At 55.3% G+C, this 19,906-nt stretch overlaps 1 protein-coding gene across 2 annotated transcripts in view; it reads left to right on the plus strand.

The window, feature by feature from the left end:
* Positions 1–19,906, plus strand: part of MYO5B (myosin VB) — a 329,807-nt gene that overhangs the window by 173,664 nt on the left and 136,237 nt on the right. For both annotated transcript variants that reach the window (XM_070050187.2, XM_089305758.1), the window contains exons 5-8: positions 1,048–1,204; positions 7,892–8,035; positions 9,467–9,548; positions 14,944–15,051. In XM_070050187.2, coding sequence (XP_069906288.2) covers positions 1,048–1,204; positions 7,892–8,035; positions 9,467–9,548; positions 14,944–15,051 — 491 coding nt within the window. The remainder of the gene's footprint in view (positions 1–1,047; positions 1,205–7,891; positions 8,036–9,466; positions 9,549–14,943; positions 15,052–19,906) is intronic.

A 19,906-nucleotide genomic window follows, 5' to 3' on the forward strand; every position in this document is an offset into this window, starting at 1 on the left:
GCCTATGGTGGATTCCCTATCCTGTAGTCCACTCTGCAGGGGGGAGTTGTGGCAGCTGGCGTAAGGAGTGCCAGGCTGCTGCCAGGAGACCAGAGTGCTAAACCCGCTTCCCTCTGGAAGAGGAGGGCTCAGTCACTTGTCCAGCAGCGTACGTTGAGTGTGAGCTGTGTGCCAGGCGCTTAGAGGCTGGAGCTTGAAAACACAGTGCCTGCCTTTGTGGCAGTGCGTTTGTGAACTGGAAAGAGGTAGTTGAGCACAACCCTTAAAGGCAATTGATTTCCCAAAACTGGTGCAAATGTTCGTCCTCCCTCTGTTAGTGCCACGAACCTCTACGTTCCTGAGGGCCAACGGACTGCCTTTCCCTTGTCTGCCTGCTGCTCCGTTGTAAAGGGAGCAAATGGAGATGATTTCAGGAATGCAGAGTGTCTTCTGTCTGCTTTCTGTTTGGGCTGACCCAGCTCCCTCTTATTGCAAGAGGTAGCTGCTTAATCCCGCTTCTGGGAGGGTAGAGGCAGGGTCAGCCTGGTGGCCAGCAGTGTGCCCCGTGTGAAGGAGCTGTGTGAGCAGGAGTGTCCGACTCTGTGTGCTGGCATGCTGAGCTCAGGTGCAGGGGGAGGAGAAGAGATCCTGGCTCGTGAATAACCTGTGATGTGTGCAGTGGCCCACACTGGGGAGTGTTAGAGATCCACAGGTGAGCTTAGGAACTGGGTGTGTCTTTAAGTGAAAAACTGGAGGGTGTGTGTCAGGAGGTGGTCTAGGGGCTCTGCCCCCAGACAGAAGTGGGGAGTGACCTGGCTGCATCCCCTTTGGGTGCAGAGGAGGAGCCCCACTGCTGGGGAGGTGCTGTGGGAACTGCTTTCCTCCTCGCTGCGTTCACATCCTGAGCAGGTGTGCTGGAGGGCAGGCTGCTAGGCCGTCGCTCCTCCTGTGCCCCTGAATGTGAGAACGGTGTCCTGATCCGGCTCAGGCCCTTGAAACATCATCTCCGGAAGGCATCAGGGCCCTGCCACAGGCAGCAGCTGACCGGAGCTTTTTCCCTTTTCCCAGAGATGAGAAGAACCAGTCCATCATCGTCAGCGGGGAGTCTGGAGCCGGGAAGACCGTGTCGGCCAAGTATGCCATGCGCTACTTCGCCACAGTCGGCGGCTCAGCCAGTGACACCAACATCGAAGAGAAGGTCCTGGCATCCAGTCCCATCATGGAGGTAAAGACTCGTGGGCGTCCAGCCTGGCTGCGGGCCTGGCATAGTGGGTCCTGAGGATGCCTGGCTGCGGCTCCTGGAGGCGGCATTTACATCTTGCCTTGAGTGCCCCTGTCCTTTGTCAAGGAGAAAAATCCCAGAGGTGCCCCCAAAACTGCAAAGGGGCGAATGTCCTGACCCCATCCATGGTGGCCCTCGAATCCCGGTGCTGGTGTAGCGTCCTCAGGCTCTCTGCTGCGTGTCCCAGTGACTGTCGTCCCTCCCTGCCTCCCCTGCTGCCATCTTGGGTCAGGAAGTCAGGGCCCCGTCCACACTGCTGGGTCAGGGTGACCCTCCTGGGAGGTGGGGAAGCTAAGTAGATTCCCCCACCCCCACCCCCGGAAAAAAGCGTGAATATATTTCCTCCTGGGGGAGGAGGGGAGAGGGAGGTAGAAGCGAGATGCGTGTGGTGGAGCTGCAGGAAGCAGCACCCTGTGATGGACAGGCTGGCCGGAGTGGCTTCTGTCTGGGCCTTCTCCCCTCGCACGCATCAGCCAGGGCTTCCGTGTGAATGTCCTGGACTGGGCGGGAGTGAGGGCAGTGCCACAGGCGGCTTCTAAAAATGAGATGTAGCTGTAACTTCATCATGTTTCAGGATCACACTGGCCATTTTCTGTTTTATCTCACCTCTGTGAAGACTGACGTATGCTGGGGAGGGCCGAGGGGCTTCATGGTCACTGGGCTGGGTTTGCTGCCCCGTCCTTGGCGGCTGGGGCTCTGTGTCACTGGGCGACAGTTGAGTAAGAACAGGCCCTCTCTGCCAGCCCCTTCATTCTGGGAAGAAGGGGTTCAGTTGAGGCCGTGAGCTGCCAACAAAGCTCCATTTTGGCTGCATTGGCTAAGACGCAAGCTCTCACATGGTTGGTGTCTCATGAGTGTCGGAGCTGGAGGGAGCGAGAACCTGCCAGGGTTGTCCCTGCTCCCAGCCACCCCCTCCACCACCCTTATCTCTTTACCAAGCTCGGAAGTGACCTTTGAGTCTGAATTCAGGGGTGTCTGTTGATTATCCAGGCAAAACTTCCTGCTGTCAGAATTCTGTTACTTGGAGATGTGTAGCTCTGTGCTGAGAGATGGGACTCCAACCACTTGCAAAGAATTCAACAAAAGCAAGTTCCAGTGTTGGTTCTTGGATGGGTGGGGACATGGTCAGTACAGTGGAAGGCATTGTTACTAAGCAGATAAAACTCGAAGGCAGACTTGTGCTCCTTCACAATGCTTCTCACGCGAGAAGCACTGAGGGTCTTGCAAAGCCCAGACTCCTGGGCCCTGCCTACAGAGTTTGAGTCTGCGAGCCTGGGAAGGGCCCGACAAACTTTATTTCTCCCAGGTTCCTGGGTGAGCACAAGCTGCCGATGGGGTGCCACACTTTGAGAACTGTTGCCCTACTTGAAGGGTACCAAGGGCTTCCTCACTGGAAGGTGCAAGAGAATGAAGGGGCAGGAGGCTTTGTGCCCTCCCACCCCCAGCAGGTGCATAGCCATTTGGACTCCTGGATTTTCACTGCAGGTGGCAGCATGAGACTTGTCCCCACATCACTGAGTGTTTTATGCACTCCTACGTGCTTTACTGTAGTTTGCCTCCCTGCTGCCCAGCAGTTAGTTGGTAGCCCGTTTGCTCTCAGTGTGTGTTTTGAAATCCTGAGGTCAGGGCCTGGCCATGGTCCCATTCATAGGATGTTCACGGACCCTGGCCTTGGCGTCCCTGAGACTGCTCGCCAAGCCTGTACTTGAGCAGTTCCCCCCCAGGAGCCCACACTGAGCATCGTCTTACCTGGAATAGGCACAAAGCCAGGCTACTTCTTCACTCTGAATTTGCAAGTTCAGTTAACCTCCTCGGCAGTAAGATTTCAGAGAGATGGGAGACTCCTAGATTTAAAGACAGAGGAAGTGGTTATCCGGGGCAAAGCAGAAGTGGCCTCTTTGGTGGGCGGGAGTAATTGTCAATCACTGGGATTTTGCGAGGGCAAATCACCAGCTGACCTAACATGAGGCATAGGAGCAGTGTTTTAATTTTTATCGTGTAATATGCATAACAAAATTTCCCATCTTACTGTTTCAAGTGCACAGTTCAGTAGCATTACCCATGTTCAAGCTGCCATCTTCTACTTCCAAAACTTTGTAGCCATTAAATCGTTGCTCTTAGTTCACCCTTCCCTGCTTTGCCTACTCTAGGTTCCTCCATCAGGTGGACTTGTCCAGCGTTACTTTGTTGCATGAATGTGCAGCACATTTAGTTGGGGTGTTTCTGCCTTTGGGCCATCGGGACTAAGCCTCTACTGCCGGAATGCTTTCTCCGTGGTGGTGGTTTGAACTTAGCTGGTGTTTGCCACACCCCACAGGGTATCTGGGGAGCTGGTGGTTTGTGGGAAGGGGAGGGAAGCAGGATGTGTTGGCATGAGAGAAATACAAGAGTAACGTGCACACTCCAGAATACACCACGTGGGGTGCAGCTGCTGACTCCCAAAGGAGAGGGGACGCCTGCCTGAGCCGACCTAACCTGCGTGACCTCACGTGATGTGAATAAGCGCAGCAGTGGCCTGGACACCGCACACTGATTTTTTCTGACGTCCTGAGTCTCCCAGGTCCTGGCATGGCGTGTGGAAGCCGTCGGCAGCGTGGCTCCTCGGAGGGCGGAGCCAGTGCAGGCACATTGCTATCAGTGGGCGTCTGATTGCGGATGCCTCTGGCCTGTCGCAGGGGAGGGCGGCCCCTCCTGAGGAAGCAGGTGGCTAGGCCCCTGTCGTCTAGTTGCTTCCACTGCCGGGCAGCTGTATATGCCTGCCCGGGGGGACAGAGTGGAGGACATTTGAGGAGGCGGGGCTCCCATTGGGCTGTGCTGAATGGCAGCTGTTGGAATTCACAGCGACTGAGGCCAGATTGGGATTGGCTGGGGCGGATCGGGATGATTTACTGTAGCGCCAGCGTGCTCTGACCCCATTCTATTTAAGAGCTTGTCAGCCTCCCGGGACTGAGTTGTTCACAAGTCTGCGCTGATTAAACGAACGTTAGTGATCAGGAGGCTGTTGGAGCAGGGACAGAGCCTGGCCCAGGCTGGAGGGCCCCCAGGGCTTCTGGGCGTGACTGCTGTCCCTGGTTGGTCCTCGGAGCTGCAGCCAGCAACCCCTCCTCCTGGGAGAAAGAGAGGGGACTCGGGGGCTCAGTGGGCACAAAAAGGGAAATGCAGACCAGATACATTCTTCATGGGTCTTTTCTGGAAAAGCTCAGAGAGCCCACGACAATGAACACATTCATACACAAGTCTGCCCCCAGCATACCTGCCTCATCCCCTGTGTCAGCACACTCCAGCTGCTTCAGGTGTGTCTCCGACGTAGCCTGTCCCTGTGTGCACACACCATTCCGAAATGGAATTCCCACTCCTTCCCCGGCAGTAGAACTCTGCTCATTTAAGGTTCGTGTCCATTTTCACTCCACAGAGCCTTTCCTTGCTCCCTGCTCTGTTTCCGTCCTGCTGAGACTTCCCGCTTGACTATGCAGCCAGCAGACTGAAGCCAGTGCATGTGTGCCTGCGTGCGTGTGTGTGTCTGTCTGTCTGTCTGGAGTCCTAGTCCATCAATCATGTTGCAGCTTGCTTTTCACTCAACAATTTTTTAAAGTGGCCAAGCCTGAATTTCATTTTCTTTCTTTGAAGATTTATTTATTTTGAGAGGCAGAGGAATAGAGCAACGGAGAGAGACAAATTGAAATCTCTTCCATCTGCTGGGTCATTCCCCAAAATGGCTGTGATGCCCAGGGCTGGTCCAGGCCAAAGCCAGGAGCCCAGAACTTCATTTAAGTCTCCCACAGGGGCAGCAAGGGCACAAGTACTTAGATCATCATCTGCTTTCCCAAGGGCATTCGTAGGGAGCTGAGTCGGAAGTGGAGGAGCTAGGACTTCAGCCAGAGCTCTGATACAGAATGCTAGCAGCAGCCTAACCTGCTGGACCACAACACCAGCCCTGTGACATTTTTTGTTTATGAAATATGCTCTCATTTCTTACAGCATTTTAGTATGCCATTATATAAATCTACTGCATTTTATTTATACCCTCCTTACCACTGGACATTCAGGTTGTATTTTATTTTTGAAAATAGCTGGTATTGAACATTCTTGTGCTTGCCCACTTATGTACTTGGATGAGGTTTTTCTAGGTGCTATCTAGAAATAGAATTGCTGAGTGGTCAGATGCATGCGTGTGCAATTTTACTAGATATGCCCGGTTACTCAGAATCGTTCCAGCGCTAGCATCCGTCATATGGCTTTGCAGGTCTGCTGGCAATGAACTTTAGAACCTGGGCAAGGTGTTCCTAAGCTATGAGAAGCAATGACCTCAGATAAGCTAGCAAGTCTTGATGCCATTTTACACATTAAGGAATTTGGATTTTTGAGAGATGAGATTAAAGTTTGGAAATAGAAACTTCATTGTTGAAACCAGGCAGTGTAGAGTTTTCCTGTCTAGCCATTGCTGGTGACCCCCTTGCAATGTTGTTTGATGTGCTTCTTTGTGCCCTGCATTTTCTGCAAGAGCAGTAATATTTACGTGTTGGACCTGCAGGGATGTCAGCCTGGATGCCTGTGGGAAGTGGATAGGTGGATGCAAGCCAGTGCTGGGCTAAGCCGCGTCCCTAGCTGGGCTGGGCTTTGGTTTCTGCAGATGAGCAGGCGGGATGACTCAAGGCCTGACTTGGTCTCAGGAGGAAGTATGGGTTCTCCTGATGCTGACTCAACAGGACGTGTTTGTGCACGTTAGTCGTGGGTCAGCTTTGGGCTTTGTGCTCAGCTCTCCTGGCTTTGTAGCAGATGGCATCTCAGCATGACAAAGTGTGGGGGTGCTAGGAGACACTGAGTTCTGTGATGGGATTGGGCTGAGCCGGAGTAGAGGATAGGGTGGGATTCTTTGCTTCACATTTCCAAGACTACTCAGAAGTGCAAGTGGGTATTTTTCAAGTATTTTGACCACCCAAAAGTGTGAACATATGAGGATTAGAATTTTTTTTTAAAGTTTGCTTATTTGAAAGGCATGCCCTTCCATCCACTGATTCCCTCCCCCAAATGACTACACTAGCTAGGATGGATCTAGACTAAAGCCCGGAACTCAATCCAGGTCTTCAATGTGGGTAGCAGGAACTCAAGTACTTGGGCCGCCATCCATTGTTTCCCACGTACATTAGCAGAAAGCTGGGTGGGAAGCGGAGCAGCCAGGACTCAAACTGGTTCTCCAGTATGTGGGCCTCCTAAGAGTGGTCTAACCTATTGCATCACAACACCTGCCCAAGGCTTAAAATATTAATGTATTCATTACTGGGGCCGGCATTGTTGCACAGCAGGTTAAGCCACCTTCTGCAGTGCCCACATCCCATATGGGTGCCAATTTGAGTCCTGGCTGCTCTACTTATGATCCAGCTCCCTGCTTATGCACCTGGGAAAGCAGTGGAAGGTGGCCCAAGTCCTCAGGCCCCTGTACCCACGGGGGAGACCCGGAAAAAGCTCTTAGCTTCAGCCAGGCCAGCCCTGGCTGTTGAGTTGATTTGGGGTGTGAACCAGCAGATGGAATATGTCTCTTTCTGTCTCCTTCTCATTCTCTAACTCTGCCTTTCAAATAGTTAAATAAATCTTTCACATATATACACACACAGACACAAATACATATATTCATTACTAATCCATTAGCAATATGATTTTTAATAGAAAGTAAATATTATTACCATGAAATTGTTTAGCCACTCATTTTTTTTTTTTAATTCTAGATTTTTAAAGTCAGAGGGAGAGAGATCTTCCATCCACTGGTCCATTCCCCAGTGGGAATTACATGGCTGTAACAGCCAGCACAGGTCCAGGCTGAAGCCAGGAGCTTCCTCCAGTCTCCCACACAGCTGGCAGGGACTCAGGTACTTGGGCCGTATCTGCTGCTTTTCCCAGACCATTAGCAGAGAGCTGGATTGGAAGTGGAGCCGCTGGGACAGGAACCGGTGCCCATCCAGGATGCCAGCATCACAGGTGGCAGCTTTCCTGGCCACGCCACAATGCCAGCCCCTAAAATTCTGGATTCTGAACTGTTCCCGTGCTGTGGCAGGAGAAACAATACTGAGGAGGAAGATGGCTTCTTGATTCGTCCTAGTGATGAGGTGTGGAAGGGGGCAGGCGTTGACTTCCGGCTTTTTCTAGGAAGTACCACTTGGTGTTGGGAAACGACATCAGACCTCGTGTTCTCGGAGAGCTGAACAACATGGATTAAGCACAGGAGGGTTTGTATTTCTCAGAAAAAGTTCAGAACTAGCAGGCTCTGGCATTGGTTTGGAAGTTCAAGGATATCAGAGCGAGGTCTCTGTGATCCTGAGACTGTTCCCTCATGATTCCAGGGTGACTGCTACCGCTGTAGCTGTCACATGGAGCTTGTGCCGCACCCCCAAGCCCAAGGCAGGAGAGAGTCCACCAACCAACTCACTCTCCTCGGCCATCCTTAGGAGTAAGGGAGCGTGGAAAATGACTTCATTTTGTTCCTGCTGCTTAGCTTGGCCCATTGTCGTCTCTACAGCAGAGGGCTCTGTAAGGAAGGGGAGCAGGGAGACAGATGCAGCCATGGAGACACAGTCATGCGATGTAGAAAACCCTCTGTTTATGAGCACCTGTTCTGTTGCTGTTTGTCCCATCCAGGCCATTGGCAATGCTAAAACCACTCGCAATGACAACAGCAGCCGCTTTGGGAAGTACATTCAGATTGGCTTCGACAAACGGTACCACATCATTGGGGCCAACATGAGGACCTACCTGTTGGAGAAGTCCAGAGTGGTCTTCCAGGTGAGTGTGGGACGCGAGCCCCTCTGGATGCATCCCGAGGGTCCCTCACTCGGTGCCCCCTGGCCCCTCACGAGCCCAAAGCATGGCTCGTTTTTGGTGCTGGTGTTGGATGCACTTGTTCCATTTTCTCTGTTTCTCATCAACAAATGTTCATTGTAGTGGTGTAGACATTAGGTCTCAAAAGTCTCCTATGCAGTGTTGTTCAGGTCCAGTCTCAGGCTGGCTCCGTGCCAGATACCAGGGATTCAGTAAAGAGCAAGGCTGTCCTTTTTCTCGTGGAGTTTAAAGTCTTAGGGTCTGAGACTGTCACAGATACAGAGTCTGGGTTCTTACTTTCACGAGAGCCTTCTTATTTGGTAGCTTAAGAAAATAATTACACCTACCACCCGCTCAGTTTCCTCTTCAAATAAATGAGCTCCCCCTTCCCGCCCGGCTGGATTCTCCCTGGGTCGTGGCTTCCCTCTCGTGTCCTGCCCGAGTACCGCCTGCTGCCGTGTGACCCTTCTCCTCCGCTCTGCCTTTGCTGGTGGTCAGCGGCGCTCGCCCCCAGTGCAGTCCCGACGCTGGACTGAGGTGGCACCGGGCGTCCTGGGTTGCGTCTGCAGCCCGCTCTCTTCTCGGGTTCAGTGGCCTCTCCGTCCCCAGCTTTCAGAGGTGGCAGCACCATGGCTTCGGCTGTGCAATTCTGGGCGACCTCTCCAAGCCGGTGCTCAACCAACATCTCAAGGGTTTTTCAGCCGGCCCCTGTCCCCTTTGTCCCTTGGGCTTTCTCTGTGCCTCACCCCCGAATGCCCTTCTTTTTCCTATTGTAATGGGAGCAGCTGCTGTGCTGGGGGCAAGTGTGTGTGCTGCACACGGCTCTTCCCTGAATGCCTCTTGGGCCTCCTCTTCCTTTGCATAGACCTCTGGAACCACTCCCGACGTGCACACACACGCGCAGACACACACACCCATAGCCATTCCGCCAGTGCAAGGCCAGCCTAGCACCGTGCCCACCACAAGCCTGATGGGGTGGGCAGGTGTTGCCTTTACTCCAAGCCTTCCAGAAAGAAAGGGGCTGGAATACGAGTAGAATGACTGCTAGCACAGGGAGACTGCCATGTACACGTGAGCCAGGCATCACAGAAGTTGAATTAGTGTTTGATTGGCTGGCCTACCAATGTTGCTGCATACGGACCATCACAACAATGGTGTTCCATCCAGAAGGAAAAAGAAAACTTATGCTTTCACATAGGTCGGGAAGTAAAGGTCGTCAGGTTGGACAAACGCCAGGGACAGTGAATGAGAGATCAGGAGGGAATTGGAGGTGGCAGGGCTGTGGAGGAGAGCGTCAGGCGTGGCCTCCGGCGCCCAGAGCCCCTGAGGTTAGAGGGGTGCGGGGTGGTCTCGGGGCTCATTGCCTTGAAGCCGCTCTGCTCTCTCCCGCTCCAGGCAGACGACGAGAGGAATTACCACATCTTTTACCAGCTCTGTGCTGCTGCCAGTCTTCCGGAATTCAAAGAACTCGCGCTAAGTAAGTCATCAGGTGCCTACATGTCCCCTGGGCGTGGGCTGCTGCTGCCGCCGTAGTGAGCAACTGGGGGCTCTGCGCACGACTGGCGCTGTCCCCGGACCTCTTTGAACATCACTGCCCCGCAGGTAAAGCGGAAGTAACTGCACGCAGGCCGCCGGCCACAGGAAGCGTGGGGAGGATGAGAGGCACGGTGGGGTGGAACGTGGTCTCCCTTTCCACCAGAGGCATCTTGGGGAGTCTGCCATTTCCATTAAGATCCAGAGATTTGGGGAATGCGTGTGAAACTGGCCAGCTTGTTTAAAGTCATAGTTAAGGATTTGAGAGGGAAGGGAGGAGGTGGGTGAGGATACAGCTGGGAGGCAGGGAGGATGCTCTGGGGCTGTCCGTGAGGCGTGGGCGTTGCTGCAGAAGGTAAGCGGGGGCTCGGGTGGCTGAGACTGAGCACTGCCGGGCTGACGGATCTCACCTGAACAGGTGCGGAGGCTTCCACTGCACCTGCAGCGGACAGCCCAAGATGCCTCGGCTCCGGAGGCAGTGGGAATGAGTCACCTCGTTGTCCCCAGCTGATGGTGGGCACCACCCTTTGTTGCTGTGAGGTTGTTGATGTGGAGCTAGGGGAGGGGCAACAGCTTTAGTTTTTGTTTGTTTTTGTTTGTATGTTTGTTTGTTTGTGACAGAGTTAGAGATAGAAAGGTCTTCCTTCCATTGGTTCACCCGCCAAATGGCCGCTATGGCCGGAGCTGTGCCAATCCGAAGCCAGGAGCCAGGTGCTTCTCCTGGTCTCCCATGTGGGTGCAGGGTCCAAGCACTTGGGCCATCCTCCACTGCCTTCCCGGGCCACAGCAGAGAGCTGGCCTGGAAGAAGAGCTACCAGGACTAGAACCTGGCGCCCATATGGGATGCCAACGCCGCAGGCGGAGGATTAACCAAATAAGCCACGGCACCGGCCCCAGCTTTAGTTCTTGATTCTGCACCCCAGAGTCTCTCCTGGGACCTGGAGCCCCTGTCCCACCCCCTTTCCATGTGGGACTTCCTTAGGAGCACTGGCTGGTCCCTGCTGTGGAGTCTCAGTGCGCTTGTGTGTGATAAGAACCAGCCTGGGGCCAAGTCACATCGTCTGTCTGCCAAGCATCCTGTCCCTGGCCTGCTGCCTGTGTTCTGGTGGGTGTGTGTGGAGGGCCAGTACCAGCAGATGGCATGAAGTGCTGGGTGTCTAGACAGAGGTAGATTGGTCTCCACACCTGCGGGAGAAATGGGCTTCTGGGGCGTGGCTGTCCCTGATCTGAAATTGTCAAGCGCCAGATCCTCCTGTAGCTCAGACGCATCAAGTGGTTTCGACATAGGTCCGCCCCTCAGCTTGGCTTCCCTGCTTTTGAGCATCTATAGAACTTGATGGCAGTACCGTGTGACTGTGCGTTCATCCCTTCATTCGCCACATCCGACTCGGGCTGTGCTAGGCACTGGAGGTGAAGTATTGAGCCACGCAGATGTGGGTCCTGCCCTTGCTTGCCTTATCAGTTACCATCTCAGCGATGGGAGCCGTGCTGAGGGGAGCACGGCAGAGGGCCAGAGGTCCCCTGGGAGTGGTACTTACATTGGGACCCCGAGGAGGAAGCTCTGGGTGACACCTGTTCTCACAGCTGGGCACTGCTTGCAAGGCTGGTTCTCCCAGGGCTGCCGGGCTGTCCTTGAGGATGAAGACTGTGTCAGCTGCTGAGCAGTCCTTGTGTAGCACCGCCCTCCAGGGCACCTTGTGGCTCTGTCCTAAGTGGCCAGGTTGGTGGTCACATTACAGGTCACGTCCATCTTCCTCTTTGCTTCCCAGAGTGGGACATAGGCCCAGCTGGCTTTTCAGGGCTAACCTGTAGATTAAAAACACAATTTTTTTTAATATTTATTTATTTGAAGGCAGAGTTACACAGAGGGATAGGTATAGTCCATCTACTGATTTACACCCTAAATGGCCACAATGACCTGGGCTAGGCTATGCTGAAGCCGGGAGCCAGAAGCTTCACTGGGTCTCCCAGGCAGGTGGCAGGGGCCCAAGCACCTGGGCCATCTTTTGCTACTTTCCCAGGCACATTAGCAGAGAGCTGGATAGGAAGTGGAGGAGCCGGGACTCGAACCAGCACTCGTATGGGATGCCAGCCTTTCAGGCAGTGGCTTTGTCTCCTGTAACGCAGCACAGGCCCTGAGATTTAAACACTTGGCTGTCCTCGCATCACTTTGTCCCAGATGTGACCATAAAGTAATGGGGAGGAAAGCCTCCTAAATTCGTCCTCACTTCCATGAGTTCTGTCGAGGTAGAAAAGGACTTTGCTTTACTCCCTGTCTCTGCCCGTGTGTTCTCCGGGGGCCCTGGCTGCAGTGCCTGAGAACCCCGAGAACCGCCCGATCTGGTCAGTTTCTTGGACTCTTTCTTTCTCCTGCTTGGGACGTTCTCGTGCTCTGAAGAGGGAGCGGCTGCAGCCTTGCGGGCAGGTTGGCTGGGAGCCCGAGGCTCGCTCGGCGTGGAGCTTTGCGAATAACCCTGGTCTAAAGTGGCTGGCCACGTCCAGTAAGTGAAGGCGAGCCGGTGGCAAGAAGCCAATATTCAGACCTACCTTGCTTCCTTCTCTTCCCCTAAGACGTGCTGTTCTGATGCACAGGATTCTGGGCAGGACCCCGGCCTGTCTGCGTTCTGTGCCCCTGAGAACAGACTGGTCCCCCGTGGTCTTCCTGTCCTCACTGTTGGTGGTCTTTGCCTTTTAAATGACCTTACATGGGAAAGAATGTTCACTGACTGACTGGTAGAGTGACTGGGTGGTGGGAGATACTGCTCAGGACTAAAGGGCCCATTTCTCCTGAACACAGCTTTCCAGTGATTGTGGAATACATTCCCTTCTCGCTCCCACAGGTGTGTGGGTGGTCTCCTAAGCTGCCCCTGTGGCCTTGCAGAGCTAGCGTGTGGCCTGCACGATCCCATGACCTTGGACTTCATGGTCCCGTGCGCTCATCCTCGGGTTCATGCCCGGCTGTGGTCTGATGGTGCCTGATCCGGTGTCTGCCCATTCAGCCAGTTGATAAGAGACTTTGCAGGGGGTTTCTTCATGGGAATTCTTAGCAGAAGGAGAGAGACCCAACCTGGGGGCGGGAAGGATTGCTCTGGGCTGTGATGAGCAGCGGAGGGTTTGAACGGACAGCCAAGACCCAGGCGGGCTGGGGAGACTGAGTGCTGTTTGGATGTCTCTGATTAAGAGTCCGGGGAGCGATCTGAACAGAGCTGGGTGTAGACCTTACACAGCTGGGAAGGAGGGAGTCACTTTGGTTGGATGCAGGTTGTTCATCAGCCAGTGCTGCTACTGACCCAGCGATGAGCCCCAGCGGGACGTGGGAGCAGGGAGGCTGCTGGGCGTGTCTCGGTCTGCTGGGCGTGTCTCGGTCTGCACATCGGGCAGCGGGATCCTGGCTGTGCACAATGAGCGGTCTTGGGAAGATGGAGGAGCCTCCCCTGCAGTGTGGAAGTCCATTGTTCATATGTCTGGTGACTTCCCGATGTGGTCTCCGATCTTGATGATGAGTTCAGTGGTGTGGATGGCAAAGTCGGGGCGCAGGGTGTGTGTGTGTGTGTGTGTGTCATAGATTGGCTGTCATCACCACCACAGCATGGTCAAGTAATGACTCCCAGGCAGTTGTGGGAAATCCTGAACACCCTGCACCTGTTTGTCTGAAAAAAAAAAAAAATGAGGATGCATAGCATCGTCTTCCTTGGGCGGGTGCTGTCTACATCGTCAGATGAGGTGCTGTGCAAAGGGGCACAAAGGCAAGAGAGGGTGGGAGCCGTTGCTTAGCCTTTGGGCCATCACCTTGCTCTGTGCCAGAGCTTACGGAGCAGTTAGGTAGGCGGGAGCTGCTCTGCTGTCCTCTGCAATGGTCTGATGGGTTTTCTTTGTGAGAAATTGCCTCTGTGGCAGCTGTGAGTAAGCACAGGGCTGGCGTCTCTATTCCCCCAGTTCACGGGCCTGGGCTGCCCAGTCCTCAGAACATTCGGGAAACCCCTTCAAAACATGTAGTCCTGCTGTTTTCCCTCATTCCTCTGTGCAGCATTGGGTGGTCAGACTTGGATTTAGGGCTGAGTTCACTCTGCCACTTCCTGGCAGGCCTGGTCCTGTGTGCCTCACGGGCTGCAGGAGCTGGCCAAGTCCACTGTGGTCAGAGCCTGGCCAGGAGAGCTGGGGAGACACAAGGAAGGAGGAGCAGGCAGGGCCACGGAGGCACAGGGCAGGTGGAGGGATGGAGGACGGTAAGGAAACCGTGCATCTGGACACAGAGATGGGGGAGGAGGGAGCAAGCAGCATCTGGAGCGATGGCAAGAGGCTGTGCTGAGGTCTTGGCCTCTGTCTCAGGGCTTGCGGTGGAGAGAGGTGTGATCTGTGTGGCTGGCATTTTGGAGGCAGATCTTATAGGGCAGGAGCTGAAGGTGAGACCCAGGGCAGTGGCAGTCTGTGTGGAGAAGGACCAGGTGTTGGAGTGCTGGGAGCCGCAGTGAAGCCGCATGCTGGCACAGTAGCCTGATCTGTGTGTGAGTGCATGCGCCCAGCCTGGGGAGGAGCTCCACTAGGGCTCCAGGGGGAGGGACACCACTGTGTCCAGTTTTGGCAAATGCCAGCGTTGCACACTTAAATGCGAGAGACAGTGGGGTGGCAGCATGTTTTCCCAAAGACTCACTTTGATGATGTGCACCTGTTGTCTTAAATGCTGACTTCTGAGCCTGTGCCCCTAGTGGTGCGGGTGCTGTCTGGGGCTTGTCCCATCTTTCCCCTGCTGTGTAAGGTTGGCTGTGAACCCTAGGACACAGCTGGGCCCCTCTTTGCCAAGTGCTTTTGTGGAGGCCTGAGCGAAGAAGATTTGAGCAAGGGTGGGGGCCTTGGACTGCACTTGTTTGTGTGCCTGCAGAGTTCAAGCGTGCACTTTAGAAAACAGGAGAACATAGAACCCCCCTTGGGCCTGTCACCACCCCTCGCATGCTGCGTGAGCTGGGTAGCGTGCCTGAGGTCACGAGAGCACGATGCTGGGGGTGTGGCTTTGGCTGTGGGCCTTGCAGCCCACTTGAGGGCAAGCCCATGGGACTCCTTTGAAGTCGCTCTGTCCGTGACTTCTCTGGGTACTCAGGTGTTTTTCCCGCACCAGTGTTGTGTGAATATGGTGGTGCGTCATCCCGAGGTAGCACACTTCTCTCTCCCAGTATTCCACTTTTCTCTCCCACTTGTGATTCTGGGTACAGAACATGTTCAGGGATTTCGCTGGAGTCGGGCCTGGGCCCGTGTGCGGGAGCAGAACCCCCTGTGGCTCGTGGCCTGCGGGTGACGCGGGGCCGAGGCCAGTGCCTCACGCCTCGCTGCCTTGCCTCCCACAGCGTGTGCAGAGGACTTTTTCTACACCTCCCAGGGTGGAGACACGTGCATCGAGGGAGTGGACGATGCCGAGGACTTCGAGAAGACGCGGCAAGCCTTCACGCTCCTGGGTAAGCAGCTCCTGGGTGGGAGGTGGGCGGAGGGCAGGAAACAAGGTGATGTGCCACGCGGCTAACGGGGAGCCCCTCGTCCTGCCACGTGGCTAACGGGGAGCCCCTCGTCCTGCCACGTGGCTAACGGGGAGCCCCTCGTCCTGCCACGTGGCTAACGGGGAGCCCCTCGTCCTGCCACGTGGCTAACGGGGAGCCCCTCGTCCTGCCATGCGGCTAACGGGGAGCCCCCTCATCCTGCCACGTGGCTAACGGGGAGCCCCCTCGTCCTGCCACGTGGCTAACTGGGAGCCCCCTCGTCCTGCCACGTGGCTAACGGGGAGCCCCTCGTCCTGCCACGTGGCTAACGGGGAGCCCCTCGTCCTGCCATGCGGCTAACGGGGAGCCCCCTCATCCTGCCACGTGGCTAACGGGGAGCCCCCTCGTCCTGCCACGTGGCTAACTGGGAGCCCCCTCATCCTGCCACGTGGCTAACGGGGAGCCCCTCATCCTGCCACATGGCTAACGGGGAGCCCCTCGTCCTGCCACGCGGCTAACGGGGAGCCCCTCATCCTGCCACGCGGCTAACGGGGAGCCCCCTCATCCTGCCACGCGGCTAACTGGGAGCCCTCTCGTCCTGCCACGTGGCTAACTGGGAGCCCCCTCGTCCTGCCACGTGGCTAACGGGGAGCCCCCTCGTCCTGCCACATGGCTAACAGGGAGCCCCCTCGTCCTGCCACGCGGCTAACGGGGAGCCCCTCATCCTGCCACGCGGCTAACGGGGAGCCCCTCGTCCTGCCACGCGGCTAACGGGGAGCCCCCTCATCCTGCCACGTGGCTAACGGGGAGCCCCTCGTCCTGCCACGTGGCTAACAGGGAGCCCCCCTCATCCTGCCACGTGGCTAACGGGGAGCCCCCTCATCCTGCCACATGGCTAACGGGGAGCCCCCTCATCCTGCCACACGGCTAACGGGGAACCCCTCATCCTGCCACACAGCTAACGGGGAGCCCCTCGTCCTGCCATGCAGCTAACGGGGAGCCCCCTCATCCTGCCACACGGCTAATGGGGAGCCTCCTCATCCTGCCACGTGGCTAACGGGGAGCCCCTCATCCTGCCACACGGCTAACGGGGAACCCCTCATACTGCCACACGGCTAACGGGGAACCCCTCATCCTGCCACACAGCTAACGGGGAGCCCCTCATCCTGCCATGCAGCTAACGGGGAGCCCCCTCATCCTGCCACGTGGCTAACGGGGAGCCCCCTCATCCTGCCACGTGGCTAACAGGGAGCCTCTCGTCCTGCCACGTGGCTAACGGGGAGCCTGCTTGTCCTGCCACGCGGCTATCGGGGAGCCCTCTCGTCCTTGGTGAACGTGGTTTTGCTCGGAACCATCTCAACCCTCGGCTTCAGAGCTCAGAACCGGAGCTTTGTTGGTCTTTCTCAAAAATAAGCATTTGAGAGGTGGGTGTGGGGCGCCTCGGGTGAAGCCGGCTCTTGGGACTCCCACCTCCCATCCTGCTTCCTGCTGGTGCGTTCTGGGGGGCAGCAGTGATGGCCCCAGTACTTAGGCCCCTGCCACTCTCACGGAGACCTGGATCGAGCTGATTCCTGGCTTTAGCCTGGCCCAGCCCCCGCTGGTGTAGGCATTTGGAGGAGTGAACCAGTGGATGGAATATCTCCTTCTCCCCCTCCCCAGCCCCCATCACTCTGCCTCTCAGGTAGAAGAGAATAAATTAAAAGAAAACCTCAGGATTCAAGAGTCTCTGTCCCAGGTACCCACAAGTATTATTTTTCCCTTGCTCAGGTCTTCAAAACCACTGCTGCCCATGTACACTGGGGGTTGACTTTCCTTTTAGCCTAAGTCAACTGGTGCCTTAAAGACCAGTCCCTGGAGAATGGAACCGGTGAGTTCCTGGGGCCTGCAGCCAGGAAAGGAAAGCCTGGGAAGTCCGCCTGAAACCCGAGACCTGGCTGGGGACGGCTCCTGTGTTTTCCCAGCCCCTGACAGCGCCTGGGCCCTGGGATTCACCAAGAGTAGCATGGGAAGGGTCTCTGATGTGGGAGCCAGAGAAGTTTTAGCCAGTGTCCAGGTAAAACAAGGCCAGACAGGACACACCCTCCCCTCTGTACAGGGAGGAAAACAGGCCGTCCCATGCATGGTCACTTCTCCTGTAACAGGTGTGTGGCCAGGGTTTGTCATCTGTACCCATGAACTGAGATAGCCACCACTGATTATTCCAACAGGGAAGCACGGATCTAAACAGTGAGCAAACAGAGCCACAGTAGGTGATTGACCATAAAAAGGGGTGAAAGGGGACTTACGAGGTGCAGGGGGACAGCCGCTGTGTCTAGGGTGAGGAGTAACAGCCAAGGGACTGTTGAGAGCTGCCTGCAGCCAGCTGCCCCTCAGGGTGTGGACCCGCCCTGCTCTACAGGAGCGGGCTGCAGCTGCCCAGGCGAGCTCAGAAGCTGCCACTGCTGTGGAGTGCTGGCTGAGGCCAAGGAGGGCCACCAAGGAGGTCGCTGGTGATAACGGGCAGATGCCTTCTTGCTGCCCTTGTCTGGGCAATCACTGCGGTGCCCTCCGGGGAGCAGGCTTGACATTGCACCAGCAGACCAAGGAGAAATGACGACAGGGCCCAGCTCTGGGCTCTCACGGCAGGGCGAGGAGGGGGAGGGGGCAGAGAGGAGACTTTGCGGGGTTTCTTCACGGGAATTCTTAGGAGTCAAAGGTGGCTCCTGGCACCACTGCCTGTCTGATTCTCCAGAGCTGGGGGCAGGGTACATTCTGCCTAGCTTGTCAGAGAGAGGAGAGGGCCTCTGGCAGCAGCCCCTGACCAGTAGGTGTACACAGAGGGCAGGAGCTGGTTGTACGACAGGGTCAGGCCCTCTCAGGAAGCTGGGTCCTTTTACTCGCAAAGCAGGTCGTAGACTGTGTTTCCTTCTCTTCCGTAAGTTTGGTTTTGGTTTTTGCACTGCAGGGGTTGGCGTGTTTTCTTAAGGGACAGATAGTAAGTGTTTGAGGCCCTGTGGCTTGTGGGTTTCCATTGCACCTGCACTTAAAGCTCTGCTGTGCATCACTGGAGCAGCCTTGGAGAAGGTGTGAGCAGGTGGGTGTGACTTCCAGTAACACCGTTACAGAAACAGGCTGTGGGCTCTGGGCCATAGGTTGACACCCTCTTTTATTTTCTGTTTTATTATTTGATTTTTTTTCTTCTAAAGACTTATTTATTCTATCACTCTGCCTTTCAAATAAATGAGCACACACGTGCATTCATCCACTGGTTCATTCCCCAAGTGGCCACAGTGGCTGGGGCTGGGCCAGGCGCCCAGAGCTCCATCTGGGTCTCCCACATGGGTGATGGCAAGGGGTCCAAATACTTGGGCCATCTTCCACTGCCATCCCAGGCCCATTAGGGAGCTAGATCAGAAGAAGTGCAGCCAAGACTCGAACTGGAGCTCCAGCACGGGATGCCAGTGTCGCTTAACCCTGCTGTGCTACAGTGCTGGCCCCAACTCCTTGAATTTTTGTTCTGTTTCTGTCTTCCTCTGGTGATGTGCAGCACATCAGGAGGACCCTGTAGTAAGAAGGGACTTCGTCATCAGTGTAGCACAGGGATTCACACATGTCACTCACACTGTTGCCATGGCAGGGGGCTTAGGGCTTAGAAAATGGACAGAGTCTTGTCTCCCGAGAACAAGTGGGGACAGAGAAAAGCTGACTGCAGGGTTTCCCACTTGCCCGTGAAATGGTCCCAGCACCCACTGCTGACTCCTACGGGGACTCGCCCGAGAGCAGTGCACTCTTGAGCTCAGACTCAAGGCCCAGTGCCTGCCTCCATCCACAGGTGCAGAAGCATCCAGCTTTCCCACCTCATCCTGGAGGGCAGCCCCTGGCTCGAGTGTGTCTTCTTGGCACCATACTTACCCGGTTAACTGAACCAGGAGCCCATCTGCCTTCTGCAGCCTCTGGCTTTTAGATTATGCAACTGAAATAAGGCAGTTCGGGGACGCCTCTGTTTCTGCAGATGTCTGCAGGTCCTTGCGTTTGTATTGCAGTCCTCAGTCCAGCTGTTCCTTTGTTCACACTTCTGAGCCTCCCACTCTGGCCCAGGCTCTGTTCTGGGCTCTGGGGTATGTGATCACGAAGTTCCCATAGTCAACAGGAACCATGTCCCTGTCTCTGAAAGGCTTACGTGGGAGTGGCCATCTCCCCTTAAAGCCTACGGGTTAATCTTGTTTAATTCATGCTTGGGTTGTCTACTCTGCATTATCTGGAGAATTGTTTTTAATGTTGTTTCTTTAGAGAGGCAAGGACAAAAAACTCTGATCCATCCGGTTGACTTCCCAAATGCCCACAATAGCTGGGGCTGGAGCTGGGAGCTGCATCCAGGTCTCCCACGTGAGTGGCAGGAACCCAGTCACACGAGTCATCACTGCTGCTCCCGCCCTAGCAGGAAACTGGAATCAGAAGCAGAGCAGGTGTCAAACCCAGACACCCTGATGGGGGAATGGATGTCCTAAGTAGTGTTTAAGCATCAGGGCAGATGCCTGCCCCTGGGAAATGTTTAGTCCTAGCCTGACCCCTCTCTGCCGCCCATGTACACTGGTGGTTGACTTTCCTTTTAGCCTAAGTCAAGTGATGCCTTAAAGATCAGTCCTTGCAGGCTAGGGTGGGGTGGGGGAACAACCGTGTTTTTTAAACCAAGTGGTAGATTTACTAATGTGCATTATTTTAGCCTTCTTGTTGGAAGTCTGGAATATTTTGTAATTTTTTAAAATATTTATTTATTTGAAAGTCAGAGTTATGCGGAGAGAGAGAGAGAGATCTTCCATCCGATGGTTTACTCCCCAATTGGCCGCAATGGCTGGAG

This window comes from Oryctolagus cuniculus, chromosome 10 (genome assembly GCF_051225735.1).
Source record: "Oryctolagus cuniculus isolate XC-2025 breed Fujian yellow rabbit chromosome 10, ASM5122573v1, whole genome shotgun sequence".
NCBI classification, from domain to species: domain Eukaryota; kingdom Metazoa; phylum Chordata; class Mammalia; order Lagomorpha; family Leporidae; genus Oryctolagus; species Oryctolagus cuniculus.